The sequence below is a fragment of the Chiloscyllium plagiosum genome, unplaced genomic scaffold (assembly GCF_037043375.1).
Source record: "Chiloscyllium plagiosum isolate Xiang-an unplaced genomic scaffold, Cpla_swu_hap1 HiC_scaffold_20, whole genome shotgun sequence".
Taxonomy (NCBI): domain Eukaryota; kingdom Metazoa; phylum Chordata; class Chondrichthyes; order Orectolobiformes; family Hemiscylliidae; genus Chiloscyllium; species Chiloscyllium plagiosum.
This window is the reverse complement of record NW_028270158.1, coordinates 38,492,152-38,507,466: the sequence shown is the minus strand read 5'-3', so window position 1 is coordinate 38,507,466 and position 15,315 is coordinate 38,492,152. Positions and strand designations below refer to the sequence as shown.

Below are 15,315 nucleotides of genomic sequence, written 5' to 3'. Positions count from 1 at the left end.
CTTTCCTCATAAGACATGTCCTCGGTCCAAGGCAGCATTCTGGTAAATCTCCCCTGCACCTTCTCTAAAGCTTCCACATCCTTCCTATAATGAGGCGATCAGAACTGAACACAATATTCGAAGTGTGGTCTAATCAGGGGTCTATAGAGCTGCAGCATAACTTCGCAGATCTTAAACTCAACCCCTTTGCTAATGAAAGCCAACACACCATACGCCTTTTTAACAACTCTATTAACTTGGGTGGCAACTTTGAGGGACCCCAAGATGCCTCTGTTCTTCCACACTGTCAAGATTTCTGCCTTTAACCCTGTATACTGCATTCAAAGGCGACCTTCCAAAATTAATCACTTCACACTTGTCCAGGTTGAACTCCATCTGCCACACATCAGCTCAGTTCTGCATCCTGTCAATGTCCCCATTGCAACCTACAACAACCCTTCACACTATCCACCACTCCACCAACCTTCATGTCATTGGCAAACTTTCTAATCTCCTTTACACTTCCTCATCCAAGTTGTTTATAAAAATCACAAAAAGGCAGAGGTCCCAGAACAGATCCTTGCGGAACACCACTGGTCACCGAGCTTCAGGCTGAATACTTTCCACCTACTACCACCCTCTGTCTTCTCTGGGCCAGCCAACTCTCTATCCAGACAGCCAAACCTGTCTCCTTTGCCTCCTTACTTTCAGAATGAGCCTACCACAGAGAACCTTATCAAACACCTTGTTAAAATCCATGTACGCCACATCCACTGCTCTACCTTCATCGATGTTTTTTTGTCACACCCTAAAAGAATTCAATAAGGCTTGTGAGGCATGACTTGCCCCTCATATAGCCATGCTGACTACCTCTCATCAAACTATGGCTTTCAAAGTAATCATTAATCCTGTCGCTCAGAATCCTCTTCAATAATCTGCCCACCACAGACATACAACTGACAGTTCTATAATTCACAGGATTATCCCCATTCCCTTTCTTGAACAAGGGAATAACATTTGTCACCCTCCAATCATCTGGCACTACTGCAGTGGACAGTGAGGACACAAAGATCACTGCCAAAGATGCAGCAATGTCTCCCTTCACTTCCTGTAGTAATCTAAGGTATATTCCATCTGACCTAGAGGACTTATCTTTCTTTATGTTTCTCAAAACTTTCAGCACATCCTCTTGTTCGAGCATATCAGCTGGTTTCAAGCAGTCCTTACAAACAAGAAGGTCCCTCTCAGTAGAGAATACTGAAGCAAAGTATTCATTAAGGACCTCCACTACCTCCTGTGACTCCAGGCACAAGTTCCCTCCACTATCCCTAATCTGCCCTACCCTCACTCTTGTTCATCACAAAAATTTAGATGAACATTAATAAATCAGGTATTAAACCTCAACTAAAGTATTGCCTAATTCTATGCACACTTCATAAAAGATTTCAGACTACTGAAGAGGGTGCAGAGGAGATTCAGAGTGATGCTTCAGTTAAATGGAGAGATTCAAGTAGTTAGGGCTGTTCTCTTCAGAGCAAACAAAAGTATGGTGAGAATTTATAGAGGTATTTCAAATTATATAGGGCATTATCAAGCATTGCATTGACAAAAAAAAAGCACAAAATTAACCATTTGGCCAACAAGTCCTGCATAGGTGCTAATATGCCAAGGGTTTCCCCACATTTTATGTGCCTCCTCTCAGCCTTTCAACATACAATTATAGAGTTATAGAGATGAACAGCAAGGAATCAGACCCTTTGGTCCAACGCATCCATGCCGACCAGCTATCCCAACCCAATCTAATCCCACCTGCCAGCACCTGGTCCATATCCCTCCAAACCCTTCTACTCCATTTTTCTTATATGTACTCACTCCATTTACTTTGAACGCATCCAAGCTGTTTGCCTCAACCACTGAGAGACAGGTTCCACAATCAATGACTTTAACCTAAATATTGACGAAGAAAACGTTTTCCTTTCCCACTCTGGATTAATCATCATGCATTTCTAGCCGATAGCTTTAGATTACCCCTCACCTAAGGAAATGCTTTCAAATCCATTTAGAACTTTAAAAACTCTATCATGTTACCCTCAAGTCTTTGTTTCTATCCAGATCAACTCTCTCTTTTTACAAAAATAATCACAAGAATGAAGGGCTTGTCATATGAGAAGCGGTTCAGGACAATGGATCTGCATTTGAAGTTTAGAAAAATGAGGGTTATTGATCAAAACTTACAGATTACTGAGAACCCTACACATGGAGAAGATGTTTCCACTTCTGGGACAGGCAGGGATCCAAGCCTCATAGCGAAGAGTCAACCCTTTAGAACTGAGAGGAGGAGAAATTTCTGAAGCCAGAGGGTAGTGAATCTGTGGAACTCATTGCCACAGAAGGCAATGCGGGCCGAGGCATTGAGTATATTTACGACCGAGATATTTAATTGTTTGGTATGGGGATCGATGGTTAGGGGAGAAGGCAGGGAAATGAGATTGAGAAACTTATCAGCAATGGTCATCAGGCAGAGCAGATACAATGACCTAGTTCTGCTCTTAATATCTTACTGGCCTGATAGCAGTCATCTCAATTCTCGTACCATTCTCATACTTCTAGGCTTCAGTGTATTTCTTTTAAATAGCATAATGACAACAACTGTGGTAATGTTACTACACTCATAAAAGGCCTGGATTAACATCCCACAAACAACTGCAAACCTACCAGAACATCAGGGCAAATTTAAATTAATTAGTAAATCTGAAATGCAATGTTTTGACTAGTAACTGTAAAACTACTAAATGTCATTAGAAGCTACCTGGTTTGCTCATCTTACCTATACCTGACACTGATTGGCCTCACAAGCCTGACATTTCAATCAAACCCCTGTAGAAAATGAGTACTGTGGCTGTACTGTACCATATTTGATTGTGGTCTCAACTCCACTTTCCCTGGCTGCCCCATAACTTTCCATTCCTGACCAAAAACCAACTCAGCCTTAACAGACTCAATGACCCAGCCGCTAATTACATTACATTACATTACATTACAGTGTGGAAACAGGCCCTACAATCCAACAAGTCCACACCGACCCGCCAAAGCGTAACCCACCCATACCCCTACATTTACCCCTTACCTAACACTACGGGCAATTTAGTATGGCCAATTCACTTGACCTGCACATCTTTGGACTGTGGGAGGAAACCGGAGCACCCGGAGGAAACCCACGCAGACACGGGGAGAATGTGCAAACTCCACACAGTCAGTCGCCTGAGGCGGGAATTGAACCCGCGTCTCTGGCGCTGTGAGGCAGCGGTGCTAACCACTGTGCCACCGTGCCACCCACAAAATACTTTCTGCAGGAGAGAACGTCACAGACTAATGATACTCAGGGAACAAAAAAATGCTCCCTGATTTAAGGACTTCAGAAGTTTAATAACTGTTTGTGGTTGAATGAATCAACAAAAGACAACTGTTAAACGTAGAAAGAAACAGCCATGACTGTGTTTGAGATAAGGATCAAGAACAAACTTATGTAGGAATTGAAAGAAATTAGCCATGTCTGGATAAAGGTGGAGTGGAAGCTACATGAAAGAAACTGCTTTGACACCTGCTTGATAAACTGGGTGCTTAATTGCCACAAAAGGACAAGGATTGCCCTGCAGAAGAATTTACGGAGTAACTGTAGGAGGACTGTGCCTTCAAAAGGCCAGTTAAGGCCAGGAACAAAGAAGCTACTTCCGATAAGAAAGCAAGCTATAGACCTGAGGTCTCTAGAAATGCAATCAATGTTGAGGATGAATCATCAATATTATCACAATACAAACTTGGAAGAGAGAAAATCTTACAAGAATCCATCACTAGAATAAATCAGTAGCAGTACTTAAAAGAACAATACCATACAAGAATCGAACCCGGATACTTTCAGAGACACACTGTTGGTGGAATCTGACCAGGTTCCAGCATTAACGGGTTAATAACCAAGTTGGGTTGTGAGACTTAATGTGTTTACTTCAGGGCTCTTATTTTGGTCGCTACATGCAATCAAGTTCAAATCATTGTTTCAGTACTTGATTGCCTGTAAGATTTCTTAATAATTAGCTGAATTGAAGGTAACTTGTGGCAATTTACCACAACAAAACGGAGACTTCTTATTCATAAACTGTGTCGCCTAGCTCTAGTCTTCCTCATAACAGGAAATCTCCTTAGCATCTTGTATTTTAAATTCGGTCACCACTCTTTCCATTAGGCTCCAATGGGCAAAGGCCCAATCTGTCTAACCTCCTTTATAAGTCCTTCATTCCAGAAATGTGTTGAATGAATGGAAGTTCTTTGAAATCCATTCAAAAAATTGCATTTTTCTTCAAAACTGCAGTCGCAGAGAGAGAGAGAGAGAGAGAGAGAGAGAGAGAGAGAGAGAGAGAGAGAGAGACACTTCCTGTTGCGCAGCTGATGAGCAATCGAATCACCAGATGTTGACTCAGGAAATCCTCCTTTTCAATTTACCTCCTAACACTTGACACTCATCTAATTGTCGTCTTCTCTTTCGTTCGTGTGTCTGACATGGATTACAATAACCAAATCCTCACCTCCCCTTTTCGGTTTTTGATTACATTAATTCTATAAAAATGACCTAAACTTCCAGTTGCCTGCCATTTCCAAACACTACTGTATTTGCATATCTGTCTTATGCCTGCATCAGTGCTCCAGCAACGGTCAGCACAAACTGGAGGATCCATACCTCATCTTCCACTTAGGGACTTTGCAACCTTCAGGACTCAATATTGAGTTCAATCATTTTTATCGCCTGAACACCTCAATTTTTCCCATCTCCATACCCAGGTTCTGTCATGACATGGGCTGCTTTCAGCACAGCCAATCCATTTTCACCCAGTAATAGACTCCATCATCACCTATTTCGCTTTTCTTCTTGCCTAGCTTACTGTTAAAAAATCCCTCTATGCTTAATTTTCTTTTTCCCCCTCTGTCTCCAGTCCACTCAACCCTCTCCCCTTGCCACCCCCTGTCGTTCGTGTAAATACCAGTTTCTTCTCGATGCTATCAGTTCTGAAATAGGGTCATTGTTTTCTCATCTTAGACACTGCCCTATCTGCTCAGCTTCTCCAGAAATTTCTAACTTATTTTCAGATTATCAGTATGAATCAATGATTTTATTGTCACATGTATTTTAGTGAGAAAAACAGCAAAACATGTGAAAAGCCTTTCCTCTGTCACCATGATCCGGTGCCATTTTGAACAGTTTTAAGAATGAGAAAATAAAATAGAAAGATGTAGCTTAAGGAAAGTCCATCTGTTCTGAGCCAGCTCATCAACTACGATACCATCCCTTCTCCACCATCTTGCCACCACCTACACCAGACACTGAAGTCGCCATTCTTCAGACACTATTGTTCACTGCTGGGCTGATGCTCCTCTGCCACTGCCTTGTCACCACCTGCGTCAGACTAACCAACATCAGAGTCACATCGCTAACCCACCTCAAAGTCGCTGTGATGCCCTTCACCACTGCTTCGCTGCCGCCAGCGTCAGACCCAACTAACAATGCAGTCACCAATCCTCAGGCACCATCTTTCACCACTACAAAATCCGATGCCAGGTCTTGTGCACGGACTGAAAAGGTAAGCAGGGGCCCACTCGCCGCTGGCCACATGATCCGCACGAGGCACCTGAGCTCAGGACAAGAGGTAAGCAAAAAGAAAAAAAATAGCACTTAGAACCCTACTCCACCACCATCTTGTTGACATATCTACAGTTCTTTGTTTTGTCCCATCCTATCTAATCTTTCTTCATAGCTGAACTGCTGCAGCCCTAGCAACATCTTGGTGAATATCTTCTAAATAATCCTAATGCAATCACATCCTTCCAATCCAGAACTATTCAGTACTCCAGCTGTGTCCTAACATTATCCCCAGTTCCATTATAACTTCCTTTCTCTTGTATTCAATGCTTTGACTAATAAGCGGTAGGTATTTATGTCCTTTCTTAATCACGTTACCTTCCTGAACTGCTGTCTTTGAGGATCTAAGAACATGCACACCGAAGTCCTTCTGATTCTCTGTACTTTCTAAGGTCCTACCAGTCAACGTGCATCACCTTCCCTTGTCGTCCTCTCAAAATGACTCACTTCACACTTTCAAGTTGTAATTCCATTGCCACTGTTAGGTCCATCTGACCAGCTTAACTATATCAATCTGTAGTCTAAAGCTTTCCTCCTCACAATTTCCCACAGAAACTATTTTTGTATCACCTATGAACTTTATCAATCATACCTCCTACGTTCATGCCTAATTCATAGTCATTCCTGAAGAAGGGCCTGTGCCCGAAACGTCGAATCTCCTGTTCCCTGGATGCTGCCTGACCTGCTGTGCTGTTCCAGCAATAAAGTTTCAACTTTGATCTCCAGCATCTGCAGACCTCACTTTCTCCTCCTAATTCATAGTCTACCCTGCAACACCTTGTCAACCATCTTACTGAAATCAATTACACTACCCTCATCATCATTCTTAGTCACTCAAAAAAATTCAACCAAATTTGTTAGACATGATCCGCCCCTTACAATGCTATGCTGAGTATTCTTGATGATTCCTTGCATGTCCAATTGGAGATTAATTCTGTCCCTTAGAATTTTTTCTAATCGTTTCCTTTTCCTTACATTGACAGCATATCATTTAGGGTTCCTCACATTTAATTGAAAAGAATGCCATTTTCCCTCCAATTAAAAAATTGCACATAACTTCTCTATTCTGCACCTCCTCCCCTTAGACAGCATTTTGCTCCTTGATGCTTTGGCCAGCTATCTTCATACAATATTATCCTCAGAGCAAGTGATAGACTTAACTAACACATAATACAAAAACCAACAATTATATGAACGTCTTTCAATTTATTATGATCTGGAATGTATTGAAAATTATTCAGATTTTAGAGGGATATGGTCCAAGTGCTGGCAAATGGGGCTAGACTAGTTTAGGATATCTGTTCTGCATGGAGGAGTTGAACTGAAGGGTCTGTTTCCATGCTGTACATGTCTATGACTCTACGAACAGTAATTTCTATAAGGAAATAAGCAGGGGGGTAGATGCTGGATAGCTCTTACAAAAACCTGCACTATATGCCATATAAATACAAGTTGTCATTTAAAATAGCAAAACATTCTAAGGAGCTTCAGGAGGTACAATGAGACATAAATATAGTATCAAAGATGGAACCAATAAAAACATAACTAAATGTTTGGTCAAAGAGGTGGCAAGCAGAGATTTGAGGAGGATATTCCTGAGTACTGGATCAAGATGGCTGAAGGCTGAACCACCAATGGAAAGACTAAGTGGAATACACAAGAAGCTAGAGTTAGAAAAACATACATCCCTGCTGGCTTACAGAGTTGGCGAAGGCTTTAAGAGAAGAAAGGAGATAGGTGTTGCCGGAAATTGAACTCAAGGATGAAAATAACAAAATCAAACCACTGGGTAGACTGAAAGCCAACATGGGCAGTGAGTATAAGGATGATGGCTGAATAGGATTTGGTACGAGTTAAGAATCCTATTCATCCATCATCCATTTCAGGTCAATGATCATACATCAAAGTTTTGAAAGCAGTTCTGATGAACAGTAATTAACCTGAAATGTCAAAACAAAACAGAACTGCAAATGCTGGAAATCTGAAAAACAGAAATTACTGGAGAAACTCAGCAATTTCAGTTTTTGAACATGAAATGTCAATTCTATTCATCACCACTGATTCTGCCTTACTTGCTGCCTATTTCCAGCATTTTCCAGTTTTAGTCTAAAGACAATGACTTTGAATGCCCCAGCATTTGACTGAAGACATTTCAGGTTGTCCTGGACAGGAGTAAGAGTTGAACAATGGGGAAGGTAGTCATAATGGCTGGACAACAAAGGTGTTGGAAGAGGTTGGTGCCTTCACTGGTGTTAAAAGCTACAGACTGGTCCATAACAACAAGAATGGACAACACAACATAGTCATAGCCATTGAGAACATACATTTGACAACTGCAGTTTAAGTAGTTTGATCAAACAGGAACTGAATTGAAAAAGATCAAAGATGAAATTGCAGCAGAGTTAGACATGGGTTGGAGAATGGGAAAGTTCAAACAAGTTTATTATTCAAATCTGATTTCATCCAATTTTTACAAACCCTTTCTGAAGGATTGCAGATTACTACCTAAATTATAGATTTATCAGAAAAACTTTCCAATTATTTTAAATGCAGCAAAACAAAAAAGTTTGCACTGAAGAGCAAATTTTCATTCAATTTTTCCAAAACTCAGCAGTTAAACAGCTAAGCTTTGATTGAAGTTTATGTAGCTCTATTGTAGCTAAAAATAAAAATGCTGGAAAACTCGCAAGGCACCATCTATACAGAAAAAAATAAATATTTCAGGAGATCTGGAACCATAACTTTGCTTTTCTGACTTGATTGCCGAGGGTTTCTTTTGTTTTAATATCAAATTTCCAGCACATTTTGCTTTTGTATTCGCTTCTATTTTAGGAGTTCCACAATTTAGGCATCAAAAGGTATCAGGAAAGTAGTATCTGGATTAGTGGTGCTGGAAGAGCACAGCATTTCAGGCAGCATCCGAGGAGCAGTAAAATTGAGGCATTAATACCTCAATGTGGACTTCACCCGTTTCCTCATTTCCCCTTCCCCCACCTCACCCTCGTTCCAAACTTCCAGCTCAGCACTGTCCCCATGACTTGTCCTACCTGCCTATCTTCTTTTCCACCTATCCACTCCACCCTCTCCTCCCTGACCTATCACCTTCATCCCCTCCCCCACTCACCCATTGTACTCTATGCTACTTTCTCCCCACCCCCACCCTCCTCTCACTTATCTCTCCACGCTTCAGGCTCTCTGCCTTTATTCCTGATGAAGGGCTTTTGCCCGAAACGTCGATTTTACTGCTCCTCGGATGCTGCCTGAACTGCTGTGCTCTTCCAGCACCATTAATCCAGAATCTGGTTTCCAACATCTGCAGTCATTGTTTTTACCTCAGGAAAGTAGTAGTTTGCCCAAGGAGACGGGAATTTTCAGCAATCTAAAATTCTATCAGCCATTCTGTTAGGATATGCGACCGAATTCCACTGTATAACGTCATAACGAGTGTTATATACCCGAGGTGTTAGCTTGCACCCATGGCGTTTACGATCGCAGGACATACAGGGTGTTAACCAGGCCCCGAGGTGATCAGATGTGATCCTCGGACCAGCTGGATAATGGAGTGACCAGCTGCTGGGATGGTACCTGTCCGCTGTCTGAGACATACCGAGTGACACCGCACAGCCCGACGGCTTCCTAAAAGGGGCCTTACCAGCAGCGCGAGCCAACCCACACTGCAGCAGAAGGAGAGTCAAGAGTAGCACCATTGCTGTCGGACCGGAGCGGCTCCGTGCTCTCACCACACCTTCCACCTTCCGCTCGGACACCGGCTCAGTTCGACCATCTTCCCGGCTGACGCGGCTATGCCCTCTGACATCACAGGCCACCTCGCGTCACAACGGGGCGGGGGTCAATGTGACGTCGAAGATACCTGACGTCACCGCACAGAGGCGGGGGCTAGTGTGATGTCTCCGAGACGTGACGATGTTGCAACAAGGGGGCGGGGGTGATACGTGAGGTCACCGATAAACTACGATTTAGAGATGCCGGTGTTGCACTCGGGTGTACAAAGTTAAAAGTCACACAACACCAGGTTTGTTTGAACGCGGTAACATTCCAACCGCTGCTCCTTCTTCAGGTGGTTGTGTACGTCATCATACGGAGGGGGGTGGAATCAAAATGACGTCGCCGATACGTGCCGTTACCGCGCAGAGTTGGTGGGGGGTTGGGTGGAGCCATAAGACGTTTCAGGTGTATGACGTCACCGCGCAGAGGTGCGGGGATTCCCGACGTTGCACCTACGTGACGTCACCACGCCACCCGTGTTTGGGTGTTGGGGGCGTCACAAAAAACGGAAAGAGCTGCCGATGCTGGAAATCAGAAACAAAAACATAAATTCCTGCAAGGTTAAGTAGGTCTCAGCAGCATCTGTGGAAAAAAAATCAGAGTTAACAGTGATCCCTTATTCAGGATTGCAATCGTCACAGGTGTCCAATTGGGGTTGTGTTACGTTGCTGAGTTGTGACGTCATCCAGCCGACGCCTCGCCCTCACCTGGAGCCAGGTGTGCTGGATTCTAACTCATCAAATACCTGTCCTTCTACTATAACACAAATTGGCTATAATTGTGTGAGAAACAAAAGCTCACTCACTTTAATAATTTCAGTCCGAGACAAATATCTGAATCAGCCGTTTATTTGTACACCTATAGGTGGGTGCTTTGTCTAATTGCTAGGTAAGGCAATGACAAAATGCACAGTATATCCCAAAAAACCCTTGCAATTTATACTGTTTTTCCCATATGTTTTCCTTATTCCATTGTCTGTTCCCTGCTTCGCTTACGTCACTCATTTCCTTAAGACTTATCCCACAACTTCTGTTTATCCTGTCTTGTCCGTGACAAACTCTTATCTCTGACTCCCATAAGGGTGTTTGACGTCAGTCTATTGTAGATTATTGATTAGGCATATCTTTTCTTCTATCAGCATCTATTTCTATCCAGAGGCCACTTTGACCTCTTTGATTAGGGTTTGTTCCTGTGTCTCCGAGTAGGGGGAAACAGATGCTTTCCTGTTTGCCCATATATCCACCATTGTTCTATATTCACGTCTCATGCTAACATATCCTTTCTTTTTGCTGAATATGTATTTTCTCATTCCTGTTCTGTATCAGAATTTATACTTGCAGAAATAACATTAATTCATTTATATCCCACAATTTCCCCTTTTTCTTTTCATTACTATCTGTTATCTTCTGCATTTTTGTCTCCTTTTATTTTTAAACATTGTTCCCAAAATTCGCAAGCATCATTTCAGAGATTTCATCCATCTTAGTCTCACTCATCTCCTTATTATTTAGTTGATAAAGTTCCTCTGTCAAATTTCCCCTCAGGGGCATTCGTTTCATCAAGGCTGTTTCAATCAGCCTCTGGGTGAGCCATCAAATACAGGGTATGATATAACAGCCAATAGCCACCAATACCCCGACTACTACTATCAGGGAAGTAAGGATAGAAACCACCACCCCCTTTCTCTGCTAAAATCATATCAAGGGCTATTCTGTTTTCCCATGCCATCCTACTCGTCGCATCAAGCTGTTCTGATATTCCTTTAACCGCCACTCTTGTATAATTTATAAATCGCTGTTGATGAGAGAAAATGTAACTTATCCAATCTACATTTTTATTAATTGTTACCCACCAAAAGAGAGCTGACTCAAAGCCTGCTGCAATCTGGTTACGAGCCTTGAATTCATCAGGTACTCCCCTAGGAACTCCTACCGAATCAAGATAAATCCTGTCATCAAAAGACGTATCTAACAGTAATCTCTTACCCCTTCCCCTTTTTCTTACTATCTTCTCCTTCTCAAATGCCAAGGTAAATGGAATTGCCAATTGTACAATCCAGAGGTAGGGTGGATCTCAATATTTTTCCTCCACAGTACCACCACAGATCCGCTCGGGGAACCTTTAATGCTGAGTAGTTCCCTCCCTTCTCCGTTTCGGTAACATTCTTAATCTTTGTACATAATTTCAGCTCCCCCAAATGTCTCGACCGACTCGTACCTCGCCTGTGCACACATGTCGTGTGATTTCCAACTACGGCGGAAAATGTGGGGGGAACTTTTGCATCTTTCTCCTCCAAGGGAGGGAACATCAGAGATAGGGAGGTACAATTCCTATCATTCCATGCAGTCTCATCCTGATACAGGGCTATCATACATTTCATGCCCTTCCTGTCTCGCTTCCATCCGAGCGAAAGGGAACCACCTGGGCCACTGGCCTACCGGAGGCACATGCATAGCAATTGCTTTTGTTCAGACTTTTTACAGTATACTTTACCCATTCAACCCAGGCATTTGCATCCCCGTACCCAGTCTCTATCTCGATGGTCTGTTTCAAATCCTTTACCTCTATAATTTTTACTACTTTAGGATCATCGGGAGGGGTGAAAGGTTGTATCTCATTACCCAGTAATTCTACCCGTTTTCCCTGTCCTACGCTAATTCGAAAACAACAGCCCACAAATTCCTTCCCATTTGCTTTCATTTCAATCCCAAATGTTTCATTTAATTGTACCTCATAAGTGCCACCTCCCAAAACTGCTTCGTGCCATGTGGTTTTCCTTAAATATATGGGGTTACACTTTTTATCGGGACAATCGCGTGCTGGTCGGAAGGGGGCCCGGTGTATTGTGACAAGACCATTATACCAGGTACCATCCCCGAGGCCATCCCCATAGGACTTAAGATGTATCTCTGAGTTGCGGTATTGTCTCTGATTAGCTACATTCCCACAATTTACTAAGCTACATACATCAGTGTCTATTACTTGTGGATTATCAGACTCAGGAACCATTAATAATACATATGAAAATGATATTTGACAAAATCCTAATACGAAGAGGGCTAGCATCATAACTCTAAGCATTCCCAGTATTCTAATCACTATGCTAAAACACAAAAAGGCTTAATATACAATCTTACAGAAATAATCCCGCGCTCGCGCCGCCACTGTATAGTCAATTACTCAAAGTCTCTTTAGTCTGAGTTTCAGCGGGTCTTGCGTTGATTCGGCTGTCCAGATTTCTTCCTCAACTGGAGGGTCCACTGGCCCTTTGATCCGAGTATAATGAGTCCAGCCTTTCTCCGCCGTCCTTATTGCCGTTTCGGTAATCAAAAGAGCCTGATACGGCCTTTCCCAGTCTGGCTGCAGCTTAGTCTCTGTCCCTGATTTTATTAAGACCCAATCTCCTGGCCGGATGGGATGAACAGCAAATTCAAGGGGCGGAGTCTGTGCCAATAGACCCTGTTTTCTGAGGAAAGATAAAGAGGAGGACAAGCCCAGTATATACTTCTTTGAAAACAAATCTTTAGTTTCGGGAATTGGCAATTCCCCCTGCGTTCCCAGATAAGGTAATCCAAATAAGATTTCATAGGGGGATAGTCCCAAATCTTTCCTCCGCCAAGGGACAAGCCCAAAAGGCATCCTTTAAATCTATCACACTAAAGCATTTGTGGTCATGAGGGATCTTACTTAATAACGTGTAGGGGTTTGGCACCACTGGGTGCCTGACCTGTACTATCCGATTTAATGTTCTCAAATCCTGCACCAATCGATAAGTTCCATCAGATTTCCACACTGGTAGAATTGGGGTATTACAAGGAGACATACATGGTTCCAATAGTCCATCTCTAATCAGTCCCTCAATTACTGGCTGCAGTCCCCGTTTACCTTCTATGGAAATAGGATATTGTCGTTCACAGATAACGTCTCCTTTTCGATTTAAATTTATTGTAAGGGGAGGGATCTGTAGTTTTCCACGATTCCCTTCTCTAGCCCATACTATAGGGTTTATCTCTCTCTCTGCGTCCTCTGTCAACATTGCCAGTTGTACAACTAATTCTTTTTCCTGAATTCCAATCTCCATCCTAAAAGGATAATTAGGTCTCTCCCCAGTAAGTTACTTCCTATATCAGGGATATACAGCAGTTCCCCTGTAACCCTACCTTTAGGACCTTCTATCATCATAGGTTCAAATACTGGAACAGTAAATCCTTCCCCTTTTACCCCTGAAACAAAGAAACAATAATTGACCGTGTTAACATTTCTACTTTCTTTGGTTTAAAATTTAGCGATGACCGTGCTGCCCCCGTATCTACTAGGAAGACTACCTCTTCCCTACAGGGTCCCACCTTCAAGTTTATCAAGGGTTCCTGGTGGGCCCCCGAGGGCAGGAACCCCTGACACCCCTATTCTTCATCATAATTCATAAGCGGAATTGCCCTTTCTTCCCTTTGTAGATCAGGACACTCCCGCTTAAAATGCCCTATCTTTCCACAATAATAGCATCCTGCCTGTAGCGACTTCCATCTCTGCCCCTGTCGCTCAAACCCTCTATCAAATGTTCCCCCTTGTCCTCTCCCTCTTCCTCTTCCTCTCTGTCCTACATGCTGCCTCCTGCCGCTCCGGTTGCTCACTATTGGTTCCATTCTCCCCTTAATTACCCCATCAACCGTAGCTACCATCATTTTCACCTTCTGTTTTTGTCTCTCATCCTCCCTTTTTACAAACACTTTCTGTGCCTCTCTCAACAATTCATCTAATGGTTTTTCGCTCCATCCTTCTATCTTCTGTATCTTTCTCTGTATAGCTGGCCATGCTTTTGTCACAAAATGTACTTTCAAAAGACCCTGTGCTACTGGGTCCTCAGGGTTCATTCCAGAGTATTTCCGCATTGAGTCCCTTAATCTTTGCAAGAAAGCTGAGGGAGTCTCATCTTTCTCCTGTCTAATTTCAAAGGCTTTAATCAAATTCCGTGACTTCGGAACTGCCTCTCTTATTCCTTTTAGAATCAGGCCTTTCAATTCCCTCATTTCTTCTCTATGCTCCGGGTTTTGGTTTTCCCACTGGGGTCTCTGAGGGGAAACTTCACCTCCCCCTGTCCAGCATCCCCATCTCCAATCGGGTGTTCCCTGTCCCATATTTTAATGGCAGTTCCTCGTATAAGTCCCCTTTCCTCCCCAGTAAATAGTATATTCAAAATAGACATTAATTCAGCCCAGGTATACAGACTGGGCCCCAAAAATTGATCAATTTGTTCAGACAACCCCACCGGATCCTCAACCAGGACCTTCATTTCCTTTTTAAATGTTCTGACCTCCCCACTGGTGAGGGGAGCACTTACAAACCCAATCTCTTTGTCCCCTATGGGTACCTCCCAAAGGGGATAAGTCGTTACGTTTTTCCCCTTTTTCTTTTTTTAAAGAAATATTGCAATATTTCTAGCTCCCCATAACTTCAAACACCAATTCATCAATTCATGCTTGACTAACCTTTAAAGCCTGTTCCTAACTTATAAATATATTTATATATATTTACGTTCATTTCTTCAGTATTTAATAGTTAAAATGCAAAATGCATACAGTTCCCAATTTTGCAATTCACCCTAATTACCCAGTTTTAGTCCTTTAATTTAGATCCAAAATTAGTTTTCTTAAATAGTCCTGACCAATCATTGCTCAATTACAATACTATAGGTCGTAAAATAATCAGAGCTTGCCTTAAAAGAACTTGTCTACTCAAGTTTTTTTTAAAAAAAAATCTTCTAATGCATGAACAATGGCTGAATCCAAGGTCACAGATATTAACCATAGAATTTTGCTTTTACTACAATTTAATGTTGAACTGAAACTTCAACTGTCCTCCAT

The 15,315-nt window shown here is 42.5% G+C and overlaps 2 protein-coding genes across 2 annotated transcripts in view; one reads left to right on the top strand and one right to left on the bottom strand.

The window, feature by feature from the left end:
- The window catches only part of pgap6 (post-glycosylphosphatidylinositol attachment to proteins 6), a 36,987-nt gene extending 27,490 nt beyond the window's left edge, over nt 1-9,497 (bottom strand). The window contains exon 1 of the mRNA XM_043711566.2: nt 9,321-9,497. Coding sequence (XP_043567501.2) covers nt 9,321-9,375 — 55 coding nt within the window. The 5' untranslated portion in view covers nt 9,376-9,497. The remainder of the gene's footprint in view (nt 1-9,320) is intronic.
- Nucleotides 9,498-9,614: 117 nt separating this feature from the next.
- The window catches only part of percc1 (proline and glutamate rich with coiled coil 1), a 31,517-nt gene continuing 25,816 nt past the window's right edge, over nt 9,615-15,315 (top strand). The window contains exon 1 of the mRNA XM_087997824.1: nt 9,615-9,701. The gene's annotated coding sequence lies outside the window, so the exon portion shown is untranslated. The remainder of the gene's footprint in view (nt 9,702-15,315) is intronic.